The following is a 24,036-nucleotide window of genomic DNA, read 5'->3' as shown; positions in this document are numbered from 1 at the left end:
TGTAAGGTAAATGCCTTCACCATTATGCCAGCCTCCCAACCTTTGTTTTCATCTTACTCTTTTCCTGTCTCTTCCTAAACTGCTTTATTTTCTCTTTGTGGAGTTTGTACTTTCACTTTCTTCAGGAGATTACTTTTCCCTTAATGGATGCATTTTATGGTTCCTCCATAGGTAATGCATGTAAATTTAAGTTTTTAGTATTTTTATTACAGTAAAGTGGATTTATTTTGTGCCATAGCCATGATTCCCACTTTGTTCTCTTTCCTTTTTATTTTTATTTTTTATGCTAAATTATTAATGAATTTGAGTTGGAGATGTGCATTTTTTCTGTTTGATTTTTTTATGGGTTCATAGGTAAGCACTATAACAGTCCTTGTGGACCATTTTAAGCCTAGCCAATTTCCCTTTTGGTGCTTGAATTAACCTATCCCATTTGGTTAGAGATTGGCTTTACCCATCCCATGGACGATAATTATATATTATCCATAGTGAGAATAACTGGGATCATACCACAGATAATTTTAGGGGACTCATGCATGGAATAATGCATTTAGGAGCTGCCTGTGTCCATTAGTAGTACTGGGGACAGTCCTGGGATAAATTTTCCATTACTCATCCATAGATGCAGATTCTTCCTCCAGACTTACTCTGATTCATTGTCGGGGCCAGTGAGGAGACTGAGGCTTCCTATTTTAGCATCATATTGCTGAAGGGGTTATTTTTGTATATGGCTTAGTCTCTCCATTCCCTGTCTTTGGGTGGATTTGCACAGGAATGTGCTGGTGTATTGTCTTGCCTCTGTGGTGACTCAGCCAAGGACTCCTGCCTACACTCATCTTAGGCGGGTCTATATTAAAATGATGAAAGTTCAGAATTTCGAACGCTCATATGAGTGGAAATTCAGGAACTAGATGTTATTTTTTGATTGCAGTACAGTGAAGATCGGAATATTTGCCCTTTCCTCACTGTAGTGCGGTCTCGGAGCTGGAATATATATATATTTAGTGGGAGGTGTGGGGGGCACAGCCCTCGACAATAGCAATTTTGAGTTCTTGAATTTCCACTTGTGAGCATTCAAAATTCTAAACTTTCATAGTTTTAATATAGACCCGTCTTAGGCAACACCTCTCTATAAGTCCCCATCCTCTGCCAGTAATCACTCTGAGGGAACATACAACTGTGCACCCTGCTCTCCAAGAAAGGCACATCCGTCCTTCCCCTGCTGGTGCCTCAGACACCTGAGCTGCTAAATGAACTATGGTCACCTGGGCTATAGTCCAGTTTATCCCTTTACATCATGGCGCTGATTGTTGTTTTTTTTTTTTGCTTTTGGAGTATTTCTGTGCATCTTTCCCTTCTAAATGTCTTTTCAAGATGGTGGCAGTTTGTGGAATTTTAAATCCTATGAGACAGTAGAGATCTGAGAGTGAATATGAGGTTAAGACAACCTGCACTAGCTTTATCCCATGCATAAAACAGATTTGATGCCAGCTGGCTTATAATATGAATGGTCAGTTTTGGTATAAAGTTTCATAGATTTAGTGCATCAGGTCAAAGATACATTTTTTGTTGAGTTGTATTAGTTTGAATGCTGCTTTACTGGTGGTTGGACTGTGTCTTTGACATGTTTCGGTTGGTAGCAGTTTGCACTATAAGTGAATGGATTTGTATCACTCATTCCTGTTGTTAAATTTATGAATGGTGGCTTTAGGCTTAGGGTCATGGACTGAGTAAGAGCTTTAGATAGGGGAGTCAAAGTGTTAGGGGAGGGGAGTTTTAGGGCTGGGGAGAAATCAGGCAGGTTAAGTTTAGGGAGTGGGAAGGGAGTCTTAGAGTTGGGGCATGACTGGGGACTTCAGGTTTAGGGAGCTGACAGGGAGTCTTAGGGTTAAGGAGTGATCAGGGACTTTAAGTTTAGGGAGCATTAGGGGAGTCTTAAGGTTAGTGAACAATCAGAGAGTTTAAGGTTCATAGGTTTATAGGTACTTACTAGGCCATTAGTCTGTGAGGATTTTTAGAAACCTAGCCATGCATTCTCAAGAAGATTTATTTCTTATATTTCAAGTACAGATAACCTAGGGTCCTTGTATTTTAAGTATGACTAACCTAAAGTTGAGCAGACATTTACATGTTACCCCTATCCATAAAGGACAAAGGTTCCAAACCCAGAGTTTCTCATCCACTCATCTTGATTACGTTTGGACAGAGTAAGAGACATTCTTTGCTTTATGTGGAGAGGAAGACAATTTCTGAGAAGTTATATTCTCTGGGACACATATATAGACCTCCAACATGTTATGTTATGCTGCAGAAGAGATTTAAGATCTCTTGAGCAGGTGTTTAACTTCCATTGGACTTGAGGATGTATAGTAGGTCTGAAAGGATGGGATTGAATGAGTTTCTGTAAGCAAGGCAGAGATCACCTGTCAGTAGTCTGTAAGATACCAAGAAGAGAGACAGGGCTTTGAGATGGTCAGTGTAGCTTTTATAATTTAGGCCATTGATTGTCTTGGTGAGAAAGCATTGTGGTCATTCATGTACTGTCAAGATTTGGGCAGGTACATACCAAATGTGGCCTTATACTCAATGATTGGCCTAATAAGTTCTGAATACAGAAGACTGATCGGATCCCTTGACCTGGACACCATACCCTTATTAATAGACTATGAAATGAAAAAAGTATTTCTTACAATAGTGGATGCATGCTGAATGAAGAACAGCTCACTGTCTGCATAGGTTCCAAAATCCCTAACTACTAGATCAATTTTCAGGGTTATGTTGTTGATGTAATAGTTACTAGGGATGTCATCCTTGTCAAAGGATATTATACATTTTTGGCATTTAGTTTTATACATCAATTTTAACGCCAGCTATTTGTTTGGGAAAGGCCTTCTGCGAGGAGCTCGTTGTCTTCTGAAGAGTTTATGATGGAACCGAGTTTACAGTCATCAGCAAATTTGATCAGCCTTAACCCATTAACATTAGCTTTATTATTGGATGGCACAGTGGTGCAGCAGTAGCATTGTCACCTCACAGCAAGAGGTTCTCCGGTTCAATTCTCAGCTGCGGTGCCTTGTGTGTGGAGTCTGCATGTCCCCCCTACGTTCATGTGGGTTTCCTCCAGGTGCTCCAGTTTCCTCCCACATTACAAAGACATGCGTCAACAAATGTTAAATAAATAATAAATAAATATGATCTGAGAAGTAACTGCCAAGGGTGAGTGGCCCAAGGACTGAACCATGGTACAAGGTTATTTATAGCTTTTTTTGAGGAAGTAGAGCCTCCCACCCTAATTTCTTGGATTGTATTAGAGCCAGTTTGCTATCCAATGTGTTGCATAGGGATTTACATTTAGTTGAGTGAGATTATCAATTATAACTGAGTGTATGATGGTGTCAAACACCTTTGAGAAGTCTAGCTATGCAGTGTTTACTGATTTACCCTCATCCATTGCTTCAACAGCCTTCTTGAAGAAGTTGACCAGGTTAAGTAGTCAGGATCATTTATTAATTCTATAATGATCCTTTCCATAGCCTTACAGATGTGAATGGCCAGACTTATGAGTCAGTTACCACTTCACCTTTGTGCAGGAGAATGACTGTTGCTGCTCTCTGTTCATCCAATACAAAGTCTGTTTGGAGGCATATATTGAAAAACATCCATAGGGGGTTTGACGGGTCCTGTTTCAGGCCTGGAAGTCGACATCCCAGTGTGTTATCTAGACCTACAGAAGTGTTCTTGGCCTTGGATAGTGCTTTGAGGAGATGTTCTTGGGAGAGATTTGAAGGGTATGTGGATGCTGGTAGGTGATCTGGGAATGTGGGGGGGGGTGAAGTTAGGGCTAAAATTATGCACTAGTAGATTGGCTATGTCCTCTATGTTATATAATTTACTATTAGCTCTCTGTATTGCATAGCATTGTTTCTGTAGTTTATAAGATAGTTAAAGACTGTTACTACATATAACATTATGCATAAATCCTTAGCCTGTCCTGCCCTATGTTCCATTCTCAACCGCTATCATCCTAACAGATGCATATGATCTCATAGCAAACTACTCCTTTCTGTCCATAAAACAAACAGATCTCTTGGACAGCTTATACTGTTATGTAGTAGCCAAATGCTGGAATTCTTTACCTTTGACATTTAGATCAATCTTTAACCTTTGCTCTTTCAAAGCAACACTAAAAGAATTCCTGCCAAAGTCTTGGCTCTTCTTGCACTACTCCTGGATAAACCTGCTACTGAATCTGTCCACCTGCATACTTATCTTAATCCAGATTTTCATGTCTGTTATCTCATAACTCTTATAGTTTCATAGGTTCATAGATAAGGATTAGGCTAGCTGACCCTGCAGGCCATTTTAAGCCTAGCCAATTTTCTTTTTTTTGTGCTTGAAATAACCTATTCCATTTGGTTATTGATTAGCCTTACCCATTCAGTGGTCGATACTTATACATTACCCCTGATGAGAATAACTGGGATCGCTTCATCGATAATTTAAGGGCACCCCTGCATTCACTGTAAAGCATTTAGGAGCTGCCTCTGTCAATTAGCAGTAAAGGGGGCAGACCTAGAGTGAATTTTCTGTTTCCTTTTCATAGTTCTAAACTGTACTTGAAAATGGACAGAGATGAACTTTGTTTTATGTGGATGGGGAATCTGTTCCACGATAACAATATCCTCTGTGAAATATACCTTTTCTCCAAACATTCCGAGTATTTTTGATGCCATTTGATTTGCTAATTTGCAGTAAATCCATCAGTAATGGATCAGAGGATGCATTGTATGCCAGACACAGGTCACCTCTTCGCAGTCTGTAGGATACCGAGTTTAGTGACAGGACTTTGAGTCAGTCCATGTAGGACATGTTTTGCTTTGTATCCTGTAATGTATCCCTGTGGGTGTTCTAGTTGTTGCATGTGTCTAGACAGATACATGCTAAAGGAGGCATTATATTCAATGATTGGCCTAATGAGGGCTGAGTAAAGGGCTACAACAACATCCCCCGATCTAGATGCAATCCCCTCTTAATCCTTTGAAAAATTCTACTGAACTAAAACAATTGACTGATTCTGGCTTGCTTCTTAAATTTCTCTATTTATTTGGGACTCGTATGATGTCTTGAAATAGACTCGATTCTCTGCAAGTTTTGTAAACCTCCAAGAAATATACTTATCTATGGTATATATGCGTTGGAATAATTTGGGAACTGTGTTTTTTGTAACTGTATAATCTGTTTCTTTTCCTATTGTGCTTATGCATTTAAAGTTTTGTAAACACTTCCTGTTATATATAACTGTAAATCATATACTTTCTTAACATTATATGAATATTGTAACCAAAACTTTTCTCCCTGGACCTCCTCTAAAAATGGGTATGATTAGACCCATTTGAACTTTCCCGGTAATCAAATGTCAGTTAACAGATATATAAAGAAAGAAGGCTTTGTGGTTGTCTTTGCTTGGATGGCTGTTTTTACTTCATATCTAGGTTTGGTTGATTTGATCAGAGTCTGGATTTTCCTGCTATGTTTGGCAAAAGCATTTTTGGCATTTAGTGAGTTAATTTTTTTTTTTTTCGAAATGTTTTTTTTTATAGTAGAACTTGTTTATATTTGGGTCCAACCATAGAGGTTTATTTTTAATTAGTCATCGTATTTATTTCAGAGGGTGACAGATACTTCTATGCAGCTAAGTACATGTGCATAGAATTTGGAGATAAAGGATTTTGCATACGTAGAGGGTTCAGCAGGTTTGAAAGGTTTGTTGAATTTAGTCAAGTTGTCAGTCAGTTTTAGTAGATTAATTTTAGTAGATCAGTGACTGAAGGATGTTTCGAGTTTCAGTCTTATGATGAATGTGACTAATTTATGGTCTAATATGACAACAGGAAGAAGTTAAAATTGATAGAAAAACAGAACTGTCCCATATTGATGAGAACCAAGTTCAGGATTTTGTTGCCCCTAGTTGGGATGTGGGCTACCTGGTTTAATGAGTTTGTGTTGATGAAGTCCATGTTAAGAGATGAATATGTTTAGCAGATGATAGAGTGGTATTTGAAGTCCACTAAGAGAATGTTTTTTGGTTGAATGCATAGGGACTACTTTCTGGTCAGGTGGGGGTTATAGGCCAAAGGGAACACAGACAGAGTTCTCTAGCTAGCTTTAATGTGATAAGGTGCTTGTTAATGATAACATGGATATGGAAGAGTTCCAGGTCATTATCCTGTCTAATGAGTTTGGAGATGAAATTTTGCTTCTTTTTTTTTTTATTTTTTTGAGTGACTCACAACTGTTTTTAGTGCCTTCATCTAGTGTGGTGGGCATGAACGTATGGTAGGCATTAAAATCTTGCACTGATGGACTGCTCTCTCAATGATTTTGAACCTGGTCAGGGAGTGGGAAATGAGTTTTAGGGTTCTTTTCAGGGCACTAGAAGGGATGTATAGTTTAGTCTGATTAGTTTGTGAGAGGGTTATGTACGATGGGAGGATCTGGTATTTCAAAGAAGAGTATTTAGGATTGTAAGTAGTTTGATATCTAAACCTTGAAATATCGAAACTCAAAATATCTAACAATAAAACACTGAAAACCTGTAATATCAAATCACAAAATACTGAATAATTCCATCCAACTAAAAATACACCCCAACTACAAAACAGAGATCAAGAGTCATCTTACTATGATACTATGAAGACCACAATGTCTAACAATCTTAAATCCTGAATAACTGTACCAGTGTGAGCCTAGGAATAAGTACTAACATGGGTCCTGTAGGGATGTGAAGCCAGGAACAAGTGCTAACATGGGTCCTGCAGGGGGACAAGTCTGGGAGTTCGATATTGTGGTCACAGGATTTTGATTTTCAAGACTATATTGTTCATATATGAAATACACACACACACACACACATATATATATATATATATATATATATATATATATATATATATATATATGTATGTATATGTATGTGTGTGTGTATATGTTGTGTATAGGTGTGTGTATGTAGATAGATATACAGACACACACACACACGTGTGTGTGTGTATAGATATTTACTGGTACATTTTTATGAATAAATAACTAGCCCATTCTGTATTAAAATGCTATTGCTGATAAATAAGTAATCAGTTTGTTGAATCCCCAAGTTGAGCAATTTTTTGAATAGCTCCCCACATTTGGCCATCACCTGCCACTAGCTCCTCTCTTCATTTACTAGACTGTCTCTCTCCTCACAGGATGGACATGTCAGCATCAGCCACTCAATCCCATACTTCCCTACCCGGTCCCTTCAGTGCTCATGCTGCTAGTCCAACATGGGTCATTTGGGGCACAGTCAAGGCTTTATCCCTCTGTGCTGTGGGATGACCTGAATTTAGATGAAATCTCAGTAATGAAATTCATAATACTATTTTATTTTTGTTTTTTATTTTACTGGTTGCAAACCAGGGAATTGTGATTGCCTATACTCCCTTTTCAGCCATGAACAAGGCCATAAGGGCAAGTGTAATTACACCATATAGGTAAATAGACAACTCAGTGTAGTATCCTAGCTCAATATAAAGCTTTCCCTTACACACACACACACACACACACACACCAACCCCTGGCATACTACTCCACCAGTTTCAACCCTGTTCATACAATAAATAGTTTAGAAACGTTCCCAGCATTCTACAAGTCCTACCCCATGACCATTTAAATGTGACTGCCTTCATGCATTTTCTAACACTTTCTATTGAAAATGTCACCCTTATCCACCTGTCCTGGCTGCTTCCAAGCTTAACAATTTACATATTACCCCAAAAGGCCAAATAATGAAGTTCCAACAGTGCACTGGCACACACCTCCCATGAGGTCCTCAGCTCACATCCTCACACCCTGATCCATTCCTTCCCTGTCTTGTACTAGAATTTTTAACTTCCTTATATCCCTGCCAGATTATATGTTTATTATACATTATATTTCAAATGACCACTAGAGGGTGCAAAAAGGCAGAACAATGTTTTTTACATACAGCTTCTTACTACTGCAATTAAATAAATTATTTAATTGTAATTTTTAAGTAAAATTTTAATATGATAATTTTTACATGTATTTAAAGTAGTTCAGCAATATTTATAAATAATTTAAAGGTTTAAGTGTTTCTGAACAGGTTTTTATGAGAACAGTGTTTATGATTGGCCAGTGAATTTTGATGTCACTATATAAAGCTGGGAGTCCATTACTGATTGTTATCTGATGAAGTCTGCTGGACGAAAACATATTTGTAGTGTTGTGCTTAAGAACAGTTTAAAACTTGCTTTTTATACCAAAGTATTTGTTTCATGGTGCTTTCTACAGTGGTGTCTATCATTCTGGAACTTCTCTCTTTCTCTCACTTCAGCTTACTCCTGGTTATACACCTCTCTGCTTCCTTTTCATCCTCAGACATAGATTTACCAGGATCCCATCTGAGCCTTTGCTTCTGCATCTTGACTGGTCTCTACTGTTGCTCCATCATCTAGCCTCAGCACTATTGGGTACATCACTCCCCTTAATTCCTTCATTTAGCAGGTAGATCTCCTCTGCCTTATGTCCTTGTAGATGTTATGAATTTTAATGTGGTCTGTCAGCAGGTTCAATTACTGATCATTGATTGATACTGTACATGCATTTTTTAAATAAATCAAAAGTTCCTTAACTGGAACATACTTCTTAAATCCTATTAAATACCACGGTCCGTGCCTGAGACTGGCTGGAAAAGGGGCTTTTGTTGAATTTCCATTTTAGTAATCCAGGAAAATGCTTGCATAGTGATCCCTGAGTAAAAGTCTCTAAAATAGACAAAGCTTCCATCCACTTCTTTAGATCCAAATTTTATTGTAAAATAATGCTGTTGCAAGCACATACATTTTTTTTTAACACCGTAACACCATAAATGGGTGTTGAAATCAGGCAACTGCCCCAGCTTCTATAAAGGTGAAGATGATCTTTGCACACTCATTCCTTTCAGTACACAATAAAAACAAAAATGCTGACAATTACATTTAATCTCTCATCCTCTATTAGCAGTCCTCTGTTTGCCCAGGTAAAATGTAGCAGTCACTTGTTTTCTCTATACTCATGGCGTGTGATAATGAACTATTAGGGCTTTCTTTCTAGGGTGCCTGCTTTTCCTACTCTGTGGGCTGTTGGGGTAATGAAGTTTATAACTTATTTGGATGCTGTGGCAAAACTACTAGCAGGTGTTTTATTTATAAAACCAATGGAACCCCCTTACTCTTATCACCTCTCAGTGAGTCCCACCAAATGTATATTTTCATATTGGTCCCTATTTTCTGCTTCATTAGTGTGCCTTTTAGGATTCTCCATCCTTCTCAAAACATTCTGAATGCTTCTAGTATGTGCTGTACTGGTTTACACATGCACCGAGATATTTATTCGAACCCAACATTCGTACTCTTCGTCTACTGCATATTTGCTCCATAGTGCTGCAGACCTGCATATTCAGCTAGACATTAACAATGGATAGCAGCATTAATCAGTCAGAAATACGAGGACAGAAAAGACCATGCCAGTACATCACTGCACAACATTATGGAGGGTTAAGGTCACAATGGCATTGCATGGTAGTGCAGAAATTAAATGTTATGAGCTGAATACCTGAAAAATGTCTCCAAGGTGATGTGGACCTCCGGGACAGATAAGGATTTGTTTCAGTGTTTATTAATACAGCACTCATCAATTTTGGGGCACACTGCTCCTTTTCATAAAAGAGGTTACACACTTGTGCCTAACTCACAATACTTTTTCCTACATTTGGCACTTAAGCACCACCCATTGAATCATAGCACCACCCATTGAATCATTTATTTTTTTGGACCTAAATTATTTTTTTTTCTTGGAAAACACTTTTTTGTTTGCAGTAACGTCAGCAAGAATGATCCAGAATTGCAGGCATTAATGTATACTAAAGCCTTCAGATTTTTTCACAGTGAAAGCTATAAAAGACAATTAATTTTCATGATTAAAATAGTGTTAACCAGGCTCCCTATTGAAATGTCGACACTCAAAATGCCGAGTGCCAACAAGCTGAAAAAAAAAGGACTAAAAACAAAGGAGAAGATCGAATATCAAAAATCACTTTTCTCCTTAAAGCTTCTTTTTGCAGGATGGGCACCCCCAGACCCCCCAAACTTATGTATACCAACTCCAAGATCACCATAGCTTGGAAAAAAGAGAATATTCAGATAAATGGTATCTCAGGCTTAGTACATGTAGGTCTGATCTTTCCAGCATTCAGTCTCCATGTCTCGGGACTCACTCTAGTGGTATCCGACATTTCAAATGGTTACTATCAATGCCCTTTTTGAAACAATCTATACAACTGATATTTATTTCCAATACCGGAAAAGAGGTGAAAATTACATACCCTAGATGAGTACAGAAAGCTCAGATATGTAGAAAAAACAAAAATGTCCAGCATTTTATCTTCATAATGGCAAAATGAAGCAGAGCTGTAACAAAGCACATTGTTAAGGCAACTTGTGCATTGCAGTGACTTTTGTTATGACAGACAGAACATTGACAGCTGCTGTCAGAATGCATTCCTCTAGGGCTGTTGGCACACCTGCTACTGTTTTTTGTCCACTTTCTTTTTACTGAAAGTGATATAGTCATCCAGTTTAAGAATGTTTCATCTCAGTACATATCTAAGCTGTTACTTTGCCAAATATCCACATATTACCAAATTTTATAAATTAGATGCTTCCATTAGAACTGGCTATGGGATGGCTGTATTTGAAGAAATCCTGTTTTGGGTGTTGATCATACTGGATTTATCTCATAATTTCTTGGGATTCTGCCCATATGTAAAAAAGGAACTGCTTCTCAAGTTTTCTCCAACAAAAAGTATAGTTGTACGATGCACTCACTAGAAAAGTAATTCTTTGATGGACAGTCTCCTAGCAGATGGAATTCACTTTCATGTTTCCCCTCTTGCACTTGAATATGAATCTAAAATATTCTGTGTACTATTACAGTTACTCAGTATAGTTATGGAGCACGTTCAGTATCGCAATCATTAGTGTTGGAACTGCTGTTATATAATTATTAGTTTGCACTATACAGTTTTATCACTAGAACAGAAAAAGGCACTGGGTAACACTGTATTTCTTGGGCACGTCACCTTACATATGTTACACAACAAAAAAAGAGTGACATTAGTCATGCAGAGGCCACCACCTGCTTCAAAACTGGCTGATTGTCATCCAATAAAAGAAGGCCAGTGGTAAAGAAATGTAGCCCACTTAACTCTGAAGGTGTGATAAGAGATCTGGGGACACAGGTAGATAGCAACCTCTCCTTTGACAACCATGTTGCCACCATCATTAGAAAGTCATTCTACATGGCACACCTCATTACAAAAGGTTTTGCATCCAGGAAAAAAGAAGTCATAATCCCTCTCTACTCGTCCCTCATTAGACCTATTATAGAGTACACTGCCCATTTCAGCATGTACCTCACTAGATACCTTCAACAACTGGAAAGGCCACAAAAGTTCCTCACAAAGAAGATCTTAGGACTCAAACACATGCCCTATACAGAAGGGCTAAAAAAACTCCAGCTATACTCCGTCTCATATCGCCTACTTAGAGGCGATCTCTGCTTGACCTACAAAGCCATGTCTGACCCAGTATTGTTAGACCTGCTTCATTTGAAAAAGTCTCACTCCCTCCATGCCACATGCTCTAAGGACCTTCATCTTGTCACCACAATAAACAGAACCTGCTGGAGGGACAGGTTCCTAACCCAGAGACTCCCCATGCCACCATGATGGAATCCTAACATCAATAGGTTATATGACAAAAGAAAGAAAGTCATGTCAAAAATTAGGAAGTGCAACACCTAGCAGGATAAAAATCTCTCATCAATCTAAACAAGCAACTCAGATGGCAAATCAAGTCTACCAAGCCAAATTTGAGGTACAGATAGCTTCCTAGGCCAAAGACAGCCATAAGGCTTTTTGTAGCTACAAATGCCTCTATCCTTACTAACCTGCAAACCTCCCTCAAATCAAAACTTTCCTGCTCTTACTATAAAATTTCAAAATTCGCAACTGGCCACAGATCAAATACCCATCACTGCATCTCCCTGCACCAACTGAACTGGCCTGAGCTTCCCAGTTCCCACTTACCTACATTCAACTCATCCAAGCACACAAACTTATTTTTAGCCCCTTTCTCTGCCCCTCCCTTGCCTTTACCTTCCAAATGCAACTTCCCAACAGATGCCTATGATCCTATTTCCAAAATCTAATAGAACTACAGAAACCTGGCCACCCTCCAGGGAAACATCTTCTATCTTTCTGCCTAGCACGTCAATGGAATTCTCTCCCACCTCTTATCCGTACCACAAACAGTCTCTATGTCTTCAGAACTTTGCTTCACTCACACTTAATCTCACAATGGGAATGCTCTTGCTCCCATCCTTCATAACTTCCTTGACAATACTTATCTCTATACTAAACATATCTGCTAATAGCCTCCTATAGCCTTATCATTTCTGTACGAATTATCACACTTAGTATTAGCTTAATTTGTTTGAAAATATTTTTCATGCATTTACCCTCAAATGCCAGTTTTATTGCAACTGTTGTTACCCTGTATTTTTTCTAACTCTCATTTACTAATCTGTAAGTTTTGTAATTTTGCAATTCTGTAATTTTTGTAATTTACAATATTTGTATTTTCTGGAGCTTTTCTCCCCAGGACTCTATTGAAAGCAGGCTCCACGTGGCCCAATGGACCATCCTGGTTATCTACCTGCAAATAAATAAATAAATAAAATGCAACCTCAAAGACAGTACAGAACAATGTGCAAACTCACGGAATTGGGTAAAAATCCTAATGTCACCTGCTTAGCTGGGTAGTTCCCAGACAGGATCCAAAAATTTAGGATAGGGGAGTCCACCTCCGCAAAGAGGCCAGCCACTATTGGAGCACCTCAGGGCTCTGTGCTCGGTCCACTGCTTTTTGGCATCTACTTCTCTGAAATCATGACCAGTATCAGGATATTTGACTGACCAAGTTTGCAGACAACTGCAAGCTAGGTGCAGTCATAGAATCCCCCCAAACACACTGATATCCTCCAAGATGGGCTGACCCAGACAAACAACCACTACCAGAGCCACATTCTAAAACTCAATGCCAATAAATGCATAATAGTATTCTTTAGAAAGTTAGCTACCCCTGGAAACTACCTCACTGATAGCACCCCCATAGGAGTAGACCCAGTAGTCAAGGATTTGGGGATGCATGTAGACAGTAATCTGGCTCTCGACCATCGTGTGGTTATGGTAATATGGAAATCATTCTGTGTTAAGCAACTTATAATCAAAAGTATGGCATCTAGGTTTGGGGAAGTTGTTATTCCATGGTATTCGGCCCTCATCAGTACAATCTTTGAGAACAACATCCCCCTTCAATTGGCACCTAACCAGGCACATACAACAACTGGAATTTCCATGGAGTTTACTCACCAAAAGGATATGGCGCATAAACAACATGTCCAAAGCAAATTGAATTAAAGCCCTTTCCCTCCTACAGACTGTTGAGGGTTGATCTTTGCCCGCCATACAAGGCATCCTGGATCCAGGTCTGATGGACCTTTTGCATATTTGGAAAACAATTAGCATCAGAATTACCTGATCTAGAAAATTAATCCTTACTTGCAACATAAACAGTACATGTTAGGGGGGCAGATACATGTCTGAGAGACTACCCCTTTTTGGGACAAGCTTCCCATTCATGTGAACAGGGTTCTTCTCTAACCCAATTCAAATGTAACTTGGACCAGTGGATGGGGAATCGGAAATTTGCCCTTGGTCTGTCATCTATGGCTGTAATGGAAGCTGGCAGGCTGTAATTGCTTGATCACCCAAGTCATAGTCTATATAGACCCTTTAGAATAATCTTAAAGTTTCTAAACTTGTTGGAAACATTTGGTATGCATGGGCTTGTATACATCTATGAACCAATGAACCTATATTTATTGACAGGCACTGGTTCAGGCAGTTCAAGAGCTAACTTTCTAATCAATAAATTAGTGGTGTGAATCTTGATTGAGCTGAATCCCTATTTTATATATATATATATGTATATATATATATATATGTGTGTGTGTGTGTGTATACATATAAACCTGTCCTTTTAATTCTTTTTATTTAATAAGTAAGCCAAAATATGAGGCTGCTAAAATGAAGCATTGTTTTCTTGAGGATTTATAATTTATACATACACAAATATTATATAATAGGTAGTAGGTAGCAGAATTATGATGGGAGAAAATGTAAGCTCTTTCTTGTTAATACTACTATGAACAGCAAACTTGAGAGATAATTATCTTTACTGCAAAATACACAGATCTGGCAAACTGAAAGATAGTACAGTTCCATCCCTGCTTTAGTAATAAATTAAAAGTTCCTGTTAAAAGTAAATCACCAAGCATGACAAATTTGCTCTTAAGAAACATGTCAGTCCAGTGACTTATAGTAAATAAGAAAATATTGAGGAGTAAGCATTTTCAATCTACTGGCAAAGATTTAAATTCATCAGCTCAGAGTGAAATTCAGTTAATTTTATATATATATATATATATATATATATATATATATATAGCTTGTTATTTTTGTTGTAAAGATCATCAAATAGTATTTCCAGGACTGGAGTTCAGTTTAGGTCATTACCTGTTCCAGAACGTTCTTTGCAAATTCAAGCTGTGATAGCTGCGACTGATTTGCTGCAGCAGCCTCAGTGTACTGCTTCACAAGGACTTTTTCCTAAAGTCAAAAAAGAAAAGCATATGTTAAAATATCTTGTGGCTGCATATTGAATGCTATTTTTATAAAATTGGGAACATGATTTAAATTTATATAAGCATATATTAGCACACACCTAAAAACTCTTGAATACTTCAACACATCAGACCCTTAACGTGCTCTACGTGTTAGTAAAACTATTCATTTATTGGTGAAGACTGGTTGTCAGGTATAGGATTCTGAATGAAGAAAAATGGTTTGATTATAATTTGGATCTATGGGTGGGAAACAGAAAATTTAACCAATACTGCCCCTGTAGTACTAATGCACAGAGGAAGATCCTGAATGCTTTATCCCATGCATTTGTTCCCTCAAGTTATCTATGGTATGATCCCATTTATTCTCATTAGAGGTGAAAAATATTTATTGTCCATCTCAAACCAAATGGGATAGGATAACTTGAGCACAAAAATGGAAATTTGTAGGCTTAAAATGGCCCGTAAGTACAGCTCATCCAGTATTTATCTATGAACGTATATGGCAAGCTGCAGATAGCAGTGGCATTTATCCTGGAGATCTACAGACTACTGTGTACTTCCCATGATGCCTTCAGTCTTACCCAGAATTGACGTTTCCTTTATGAAAATAATTATTCACATCCCATTCTTATTCTTATATGTGACTTTTCTCATCCTGGGCTATCAAAATTCCATTTGCTATGCCTTATTTCCATATGAATGTATCTGCATTATCTTTATCTGCCAGGAGCATGAATCAGATTTCAAGGATTTCACCATCTTTTCTATAAAAAATAATAATGTGGTCATTCCTTGAACTCACTGTCATCCATTTCTAATTATGACTGCAGGATATATTGAAGTGTGTCTGTGGGGAGTATAATTTCTTAGAGGGCTATATTAATAAAGATTTTGGGGGTATCTGTATTACACTTTTTCTTTCCGTTATTATTTCTGCTTCAGCTCCTTTCATTTTCTTTTTATTTTCTTTTTATTTTCTTGCCAGCATATGTTGGAAGCTGATGAATGAAATTAGATCAGATTTTTCTTTTCCTATTCACAGATTACAGCAAATGCCAGGTATCCTTAGGTGTTTCTTGAAGGCCACTGGAGAGCTGTATCCCCTCTAGATTATCTAATTTGTTCCCTGCAGTCTCCTTTTAGTGGGCTTTTCCTGGAATAATTCCAATAGCCACCCAGCTGCCTGCATTGTAAGATACCAGAACCACAAACCACACACACACACACACACACACACACACACACACACACACACACACACACACAACATGCATTTACAGGAGCAAATTACTGAAAAGGAATTTGATTTTATGTTCATTTCCAAGCCAGTTGTTGAACAAATTTTTAGTATTCCAGATATTCACCCTGACATTAACAAATCAACTTTCTGCCCAATTATAGATGGAGCAAGGTCAAAGAACTGTTTTATAGCAAAATTTTTGGAAATCAATTTAAAAAGTGGCTTGGAAAGGAAGGATCAGGTTGTAAAGACTCTTGGCATTTTTTTGAGTAAATTGAGTTGTGCCACTTTTGCCCCTGAACTAATTTTTGTGATTATTGATGTACACAGTTTATTTTCGGTCATCCCACATCAGGAGGGTCCCAAATGGTTTGACAACCAAGTGACCAAATATTTTCAACTAGAAAGTTGGAGGGTCGTGGCCATGACAAGTTTAATGGACCTAGTATTGAAAAACAATTTTTTATACTTTGAGGACAAGTTTTTTGAACAGACAACAGGCATTGCAATGGGGGCTGCCTGTGTCTCTGACTCCCCTTGTTTGCAAATGATGTCATGGCCGAATGGGAAGAACAATATGTTTTAAACTGTGGCTATAAGCAATGTTGGGTTATGTATACCATTTTTGGATGATATTTTTTTTTTATGGAAGGATACCCTTGACAAATTGGAAGATCGTTTTGCATTATATAAACAATACTGTAGAATTTTTTACCTTCTCCTCATGTTGTAATGTGAACAAAATCAACTTTTTGGATATAGAGATTACCAATGATTTTGAGAACAATAGATTTATATCCAATATATACCGTAAACCAACAATGGGGAAAGTTGTTGAAAGGGGTAACATACCACAAAACAAGAGAAAAACTTTTATATCTACATTCAGTTTGGATAGTAAAGCCATAGCTACAGTTATTAAGAAAAACTGGAATGTATTTAAAGAAGATCAGAATGTCAGTGTAAAAAAGGGAGAAAAACCCATAATGATTTATAGAAAAGACAAGTCATTTAAGAAATGGTTAGAATGGGGGCTTAAGAGTGAGCAACAGCTTGTATATATGGGTATGAAAAATGTGGCTTCTGTAGTCAGTGTCCTTCCATTATTTGTGGTAACAAATTTATTAGGAATATTACTTACAAAATTGAAAGAAGACATAATTGTAATAGCTCGAATGTGGTTTATCTTGCTCATTGTAAACAATATCCATCTTCTATGTGGGGAAAACCTCTAGGAGGTTGAAGGACCATATTTATGAGCACTGTTTAAATGTTAAAAAACAAAAAACACTAATGCCCTTTATAGACATTTGATGTATAACACTATACATTTTTTTTTGTTTTTTTTGATTATCAACAAAATTAAAAAGGATGCATAGGGGAGGGTTGTGGATGAACGTCTGGATTTGTGTGAGTTAAAATGGCAAATAAGACTAAATGTGACCCATTACCCTGGTTTAAATTAAGCACTTTCAAATAGTACTGTATTGAAATTGAAGCATATTAACTCTAGGTGAGTTTTATTGGTTGATTATGGGTCATGTGTTTTTACTTTGTGAGTTTTTAAAGTTAGAAATGTGTTATAATGTAGACTTCTGAAGAAGTTCCATAGAGGGGATGAAAGCGCTTAGCTCTTGTATTTTAATAAAACAGTGTAGTTTTGGAATTTTACTGGCGTGTATCTCTGCTGCATTACTGGTTTATGTTAGATTATTTTTCATTTACTTGTTTTTTTCATAAAATTTATTACTAGATTAAGCTAATGGCCTTAACCCAGTCATTCCCCTATGCAAGAATAAGAAAAAGCACACTTAGTTTTAGTTATGGTTAATGGATTCTTGTCAGTGGGGCATGTTGATTGTACAGGGGTGTAAGGTTCCACTAATTCTTGGAGTGCAGAACAGTTTTAACCTTAATGACAAATACACAATAATATTAAGACAATTGGTGGAAAATATATCTATCTTCGGAGACATCCCACAATAAATAGAAAATGTAATAAACACACAGGCCTTAGTCAAGTTCTTAAAACTTCCAAAAAAAAATGCTATCAGCTACATATAAGTTAAGCACCTCTATAAAATACCAGTCCACCTTTACATCTACTCAATACTGGAAAGACAAGAATCCAGAAATAACTAATGCTCAGCTCTCACAAGCATGGTTTAATACAAACAAATACTCTCTCTACATGAAATTGACTTATACCCAGTTAATGGTCAACAGTAATGTCTATTACACGCCAGAACGACTAAATAAGTTTTTCCCAAATAACTCACCTTTCTGCCCCTTCTGTCCATCAAAAATAGCAGACTTATTACATATCCTCTGGTACTGCAAATTTGCACATAACCTCTGGGACTCATTAAGAATTAACCTCGACAAAATGGGTTATGGGAAATCTACCTTATCCTGGGAATTTGCGATTCTACATGTTAACTCACTTCACATAACCACATCAGATTTAAGAATTCTGATCCTCATATTTGAACTAGTCATATTATATATTACTCAAAACCGTATAGACAGATCTAAATTAAACTGGGGAGAATTTATGAATATGGCTCACACTTACATAATCTTACACAAACTCATAATTAATGATAAAAAGAAACAAATACAATTCCTAAAAATATGGAAAAATATCATAGACCACATATTAGAATAATAAATATCTATGTTATAACTATGTAATTACCTGCATTATTTGGTATGGAAGACCCTCTCTCTAATAACTTTGAAATAAAATCTCTAAGCAGCATAATTCATTGTAAAATAACATATGATTAGTAAAAGTCTATTTCTCAAGTATTAGTGGCACTATTTGTACAGTTGTAAATAGTTGAGTTCAAAGGTTTAATTTACTTCTTATATTATTTACTGATCACCTTTTGTTTCCTAATATTATGTCTATATTACCTCAGTTTATTTAGATAAATGTCTTATTGTGTTGACTAATGTCATTTACTACACAGTAGATAACCAGTTCTTTTTTTCTTCTGTCATGACAGGATGATATAGACAATTTATGTTAAATGTCTGTATGTTTTTCATTTTCTTTAATTGTATACTGTTTTTTTTTGTCATTGTTGTTAACATTTAAATTTGAAAATGCAACAAAATATAAGTTGGAAAAAAAGAACAGTTTTGTTGTTTGTAGATTATATTATAAACAGTTGCTGACTGGGTGACAGAGAGATAATGTGGAAGCCCTAGGCAGCCTGTTTTAAGGCTAGACAATGGTGGGATTTAGCATATTGGTTAGTGGTGAATTTAGCTATCTTGTTATACCACTGTTCAGTTTTTGCCAGTAGTGATTGCTGAAGGTTGGTATAGATGTGGTCTGTGCATAATAGTGAAGGTAGGAGATATGTAGAGGTTATTGTTCATTTGGCATTGCCAGTCAAAAAGTGTTTGTTACAATACAGGAGTCCAATTTTTCTCTAGGTTTTCTGGATAGCTTGCTGTATTTGAATATCAAACTTTAGATGGTTATCAATAATGACACCAAGTAGATTTGTGTGAGACACACGTTCGAAAAAGAGTGCTGTTTGATTATGTGATGGTAAAGTTATTTTTTATATAAGACACAGATTCTGGTGAAAGAAGCAATAAGTTTGTTTTCTTTCTCCATTGAATGTGTCTGTTGCACTCGCTGCTTTATCAAACTTTCTTGCATACCTTTATCTAATATACATTTGTAGTAATGTATATGATATATTGATTTGTCATGAACTTAGCAAACAATATTTTATATTTATTTTTACACCCTAACTAGAACTACTGTATTATATATCCAATATAAATGAAGACTTTATTACCAAGGCTTCACTAACAATGGGTCACAGCCTAGATGGACAACTCAGTAATCAAAAGATCAATCCATTAATCAGTCATTAAATTAATCTCTATGCTTCTATTTACACAACTACTTTGCCACATTTGTGTTTTTCTTTATATTACATTTCTTATCTGACTTACTGGGGATGCACAAGCCAGTGCATTTCTTTGTGCCGGTCCCAAGCCCGGATAAATGGGGAGAGTTGCATCAGGAAGGGCACCCGGCGTAAAATTTTGCCAAATCATACATGGGGACAACAGTACAGATATACATACCGGATCGGTCGAGGCTCGGGTTAACAACGACCGCCACCAGTACTGTTGGTCAACAGGGTGCTGGCCGAAATTGGGCTACTGTTGGCCAAAGGAGGAGAAGAGGGGAAGGCATGTCCAAAGGCAGGTAAAGGCTAGGACTGTGATAGTGAGGGTCAGAACTTTGAATGTTGGCAGTATGACTGGTATAGGGAGAGAGCTAGCTGATATGATGGACAGAAGGAAGGTTGGTATATTGTGTGTGCAAGAGACCAGATGGAAGGGGAGCAAGGCTAGATGTATTGGAGGTGGGTTCAAATTGTTTTATCATGGTGTGGATGGGAGGAGAAATGGCGTAGGGGTTATCCTGAAGGAATAGTATGGTAAGAGTGTTTTGGAGGTGAAAACAGTGTCAGATAAAGTGATGTTTATGAAGCTGGAAATTGATGGTGTAATGATAAATGTTGTTAGTGCATATGCTCCACAACTTGGGTGTGTGATGGATGCGAAAGAAAAATTTTGGAGTGAGTTGGATGAAGTGGTGATGACTGTACCCAAGGGTGAGAGAGTGGTGATTGGAAAAGATTTCAATGGGCATGTTGTTGAAGGGAACAGAGGGGATGAGGAAGTGATGGGTAGGTATGGTGTTAAGCAAAGGAATGCAGAAGGTCAGATGGTAGTGGATTTTGCGAAAAGGATGAACATGGCTGTGGTGAATACGTATTTTACCAAGAGGGAGGAGCATAGGGTAACATACAAGAGTGGAGGAAGATGCACACAGGTGGATTATATCTTATGTAGAAGGGCCAGTCTTTAGGAGATTGGAGACTGTAAAGTAGTGGCAGGGGAAAGTGTAGTTAGGCAGCATAGGATGGTGGTTTGTAGGATGACGTTGGCAATCAAGAAGAGGAGGAGGAGGAGATTGAGGGCAGCATCAAGGATCAAATGATGGAAATTGAAAAAGGGTAATTGTGAGGTGGAGTTCAGGGAAGAGTTAAGACAGGCACTGGGTGGCAGTGAAGAGTTTCCAAATAGCTGGGTAACTACAGCAGAGCTAGTAAGGTAGATGGCTAAAGAGGTGCTTGGTGTGACATCTGGAAAGAGGAAGGAAGACAAGGAGACTAAGTGGTGAATGGAAAAGTACAGGAGAGTATACAGAGAAAGAGGTTGGTGAAGAAGAAGTGGGATTGTCAGAGAGATGAAGAAAGTAGACAGGAGTATAAGAAGATGTGGTGCATGGCAAAGAGAGAGGTGGTGAAGGCTAAGGATAAGGTGTATGGAGAGTTGTATGAAAGGTTGGACACTAAGGAGGGAGAAAAGGACCTGTACCGATTGGCTAGACAGAGGGACCGAGCTAGTAAAGATGTGCAGCAGGTAAGGGTGATAAAGGATAATGAGGGAAACGTACTCACAAGCAAAGAGAGTGTGTTGAGCAGATGGAAAGAGTACTTTGAGGGGCTGATGAATGAAGAGAATGAGAGGGAGAGAAGGTTGGATGATGTGCGAATAGTGAATCGGGAAGTGCAGTGGATTAGCAAGGAGGAAGTAAGGATAGATATGAAGAGGATGAGGAATGGAAAGGTTGTTGGTCCAGATGACATACCTGTGGAGGCATGGAGGTATTTAGGTGAAATGGCAGTGGAGTTTTTAACTAGATTGTTTAATGAAATCTTGGAAAGTGAGAGGATGCCTGAGGAATGGAGAAAAAGTTTTTGGTACCGATTTTTAAGAATAAGGATGATGTGCATAGCTGTAGTAACTACAGAGGGATTAAATTGATCAGTCACAGCATGAAGTTATGGGAAAGAGTAATGGAAGCTAGGTTAAGCAGGGAGGTGATGATTAGTGATCAGCAGTATGGTTTCATGCCAGGAAAGAGCACTACAGATGTGATGTTTGCTTTGAGAGTGTTGATGGAGAAGTACAGAGAAGGTCAGAAGGAGTTGCATTGTGTCTTTGTGGACTTAGGGAAAGCATATGACAGGGTATCTAGAGAGGCATTGTGGTATTGTATGAGGAAGTCTGGAGTGTCAGAGATGTATGTAAGAGTGGTACAGGATATGCATGAGGGTAGTGTGACAGCGGTGAGGTCTGCGGTGGGAGTGATGGATGCGTTTAAGGTGGAGGTGGGATTACATCAAGGATCAGCTCTGAGCCCTTTCTTATTTGCAATGGTAGTGTACAGGTTGACAGACTAGATCAGACAGGAATCCCCGTGGACTATGATGTTTGCAGATGACATTGTGATCTGTAGTGAGAGTAGGGAAGAGGTGGAGGAGACCCTGGAGAGGTGGAGATATGCTCTAGAGAGAAGAGGAATGAAGGTCAGCAGGACTAAGACAGAATATATGTGTGTGTGAATGAGAGGGAGGATAGAGGAATGGTTAGGATGCAGGGAGTAGAGGTGGTGAAGGTGGATGAGTTTAAATACTTGGGATCAACAATTCAGAGTAATGGTGAGTGTGGAAGAGAGGTGAAGAAGAGAGTACAGGCAGGATGGAGTGGGTGGAGAAGAGTGTTAGGAGTGATTTGTGACAGATGAGTACCAGTAAGAGTGAAAGGGAAGGTCTACAAGAGGGTAGTGAGACCAGCTATGTTATATGGGTTGGAGACAGTGGCATTGACAAAAAGGCAGGAGTCAGAGCTGGACGTGGCAGAGTTAAAGATGTTAAGATTTGCACTGGGTGTGACGAGGGTGGACAGGATTAGGAATAAGTATATTAGAGGGTCAGCCCAGGTTGGAAGGTTTGGAGACAAAACCAGAGAGGCAAGATTACATTGGTTTGGACATGTGCTGAGGAGGGATGCAGAGTATATTGGGAAAAAGATGCTAAGGATGAAGCTGGCAGGTAACAGGAAAAGTGGAAGGCCTAAGATAAGGTTTATGGATGTGGTGAGAGAGGACTTGCAGGTGGTTGGTGTGACAGAGCAAGATGCAGAGGACAGGAAGAAATGGAAACAGATGATCCGCTGTGGTGACCCCCTAACGGGAGCAGCCGAAAGAAGAAGATCTGTCTTATTTGAATTACATCCTGCAGCTTCTTGGCTACTTTTGCACAATTCTTCTTGCATCAGTGTTTGTACTCCTGCTTTTCTTTTCAATTACCATTTATGTTAAATTAATTAGCTCTAGTGTCTTGCTTCTTGCATTCAGTTATTTGCCTGCAGTACTTTCATTTTTCATGGGGATATCACAGCTAAGCTGTATGTCACAAAACACTCAAATGCACTACTTAGTTCACTGCCAAGGAGATAGCAATAAAAGAAAATGTGTGTGTGTGCATGCATGTGTGTGTGTGTGTGTGTGTGTGTGTGTGTGTGTGTGTGTGTGTGTGTGTGTGTGTGTGTATGGGATTCATAGCCATTACCTGGTTTATGATGTTGTCCTGAAGTGATGAGGTACGTGACTTCTTTGCTGAAGATGCACTCAAGGAGGGATCCAAAGATGTTCTGTACTTATCAGTGCACAGGTCATAGTCCTTTAGGATAGAGAAAAAATACATAATAACTGTATTTAAAAAAATAAATAAATTATTGCAGGAAACAATGTACAAACAAACAAAAGCAATTTTCACGGCAATAACATTGGGAAAATCTCTTTCATTACTTCATGTCACACTTTGCATCCATGCACATGGATGGGCATGCACACAGACACAGAAATACATACAAAGACACACTCTCACACACACACACACACACATGGGCAGGTGTGCACAGACGCATAGACACAAACACACATACACCTCATAAAAAACAGTTAACTTAAACAGCTGATGACCATTCTAATGAAAGTAGACTAGATTTGTGGCAAAAAACCCAAAACAAAAACAAAATAAAAACAAAACAAAAGAAAAAAAAAA

At 38.1% G+C, this 24,036-nt stretch overlaps 1 protein-coding gene across 1 annotated transcript in view; it reads right to left on the bottom strand.

Annotated features, from left to right (window-relative positions):
• Positions 1–24,036, bottom strand: part of EVPL (envoplakin) — a 231,892-nt gene that overhangs the window by 14,564 nt on the left and 193,292 nt on the right. The window contains exons 20-21 of the mRNA XM_044090500.1: positions 23,542–23,652; positions 14,732–14,824 (exon numbers count right to left, since the gene is read on the bottom strand). Coding sequence (XP_043946435.1) covers positions 14,732–14,824; positions 23,542–23,652 — 204 coding nt within the window. The remainder of the gene's footprint in view (positions 1–14,731; positions 14,825–23,541; positions 23,653–24,036) is intronic.

The sequence above is a fragment of the Protopterus annectens genome, chromosome 12.part0 (genome assembly GCF_019279795.1).
Source record: "Protopterus annectens isolate FY-2018-M chromosome 12.part0, PAN1.0, whole genome shotgun sequence".
In the NCBI taxonomy this organism is placed as follows: domain Eukaryota; kingdom Metazoa; phylum Chordata; order Ceratodontiformes; family Protopteridae; genus Protopterus; species Protopterus annectens.
The sequence above is the reverse complement of the archived record's forward strand: the minus strand, read 5'-3'. Positions and strand labels throughout refer to the sequence as shown.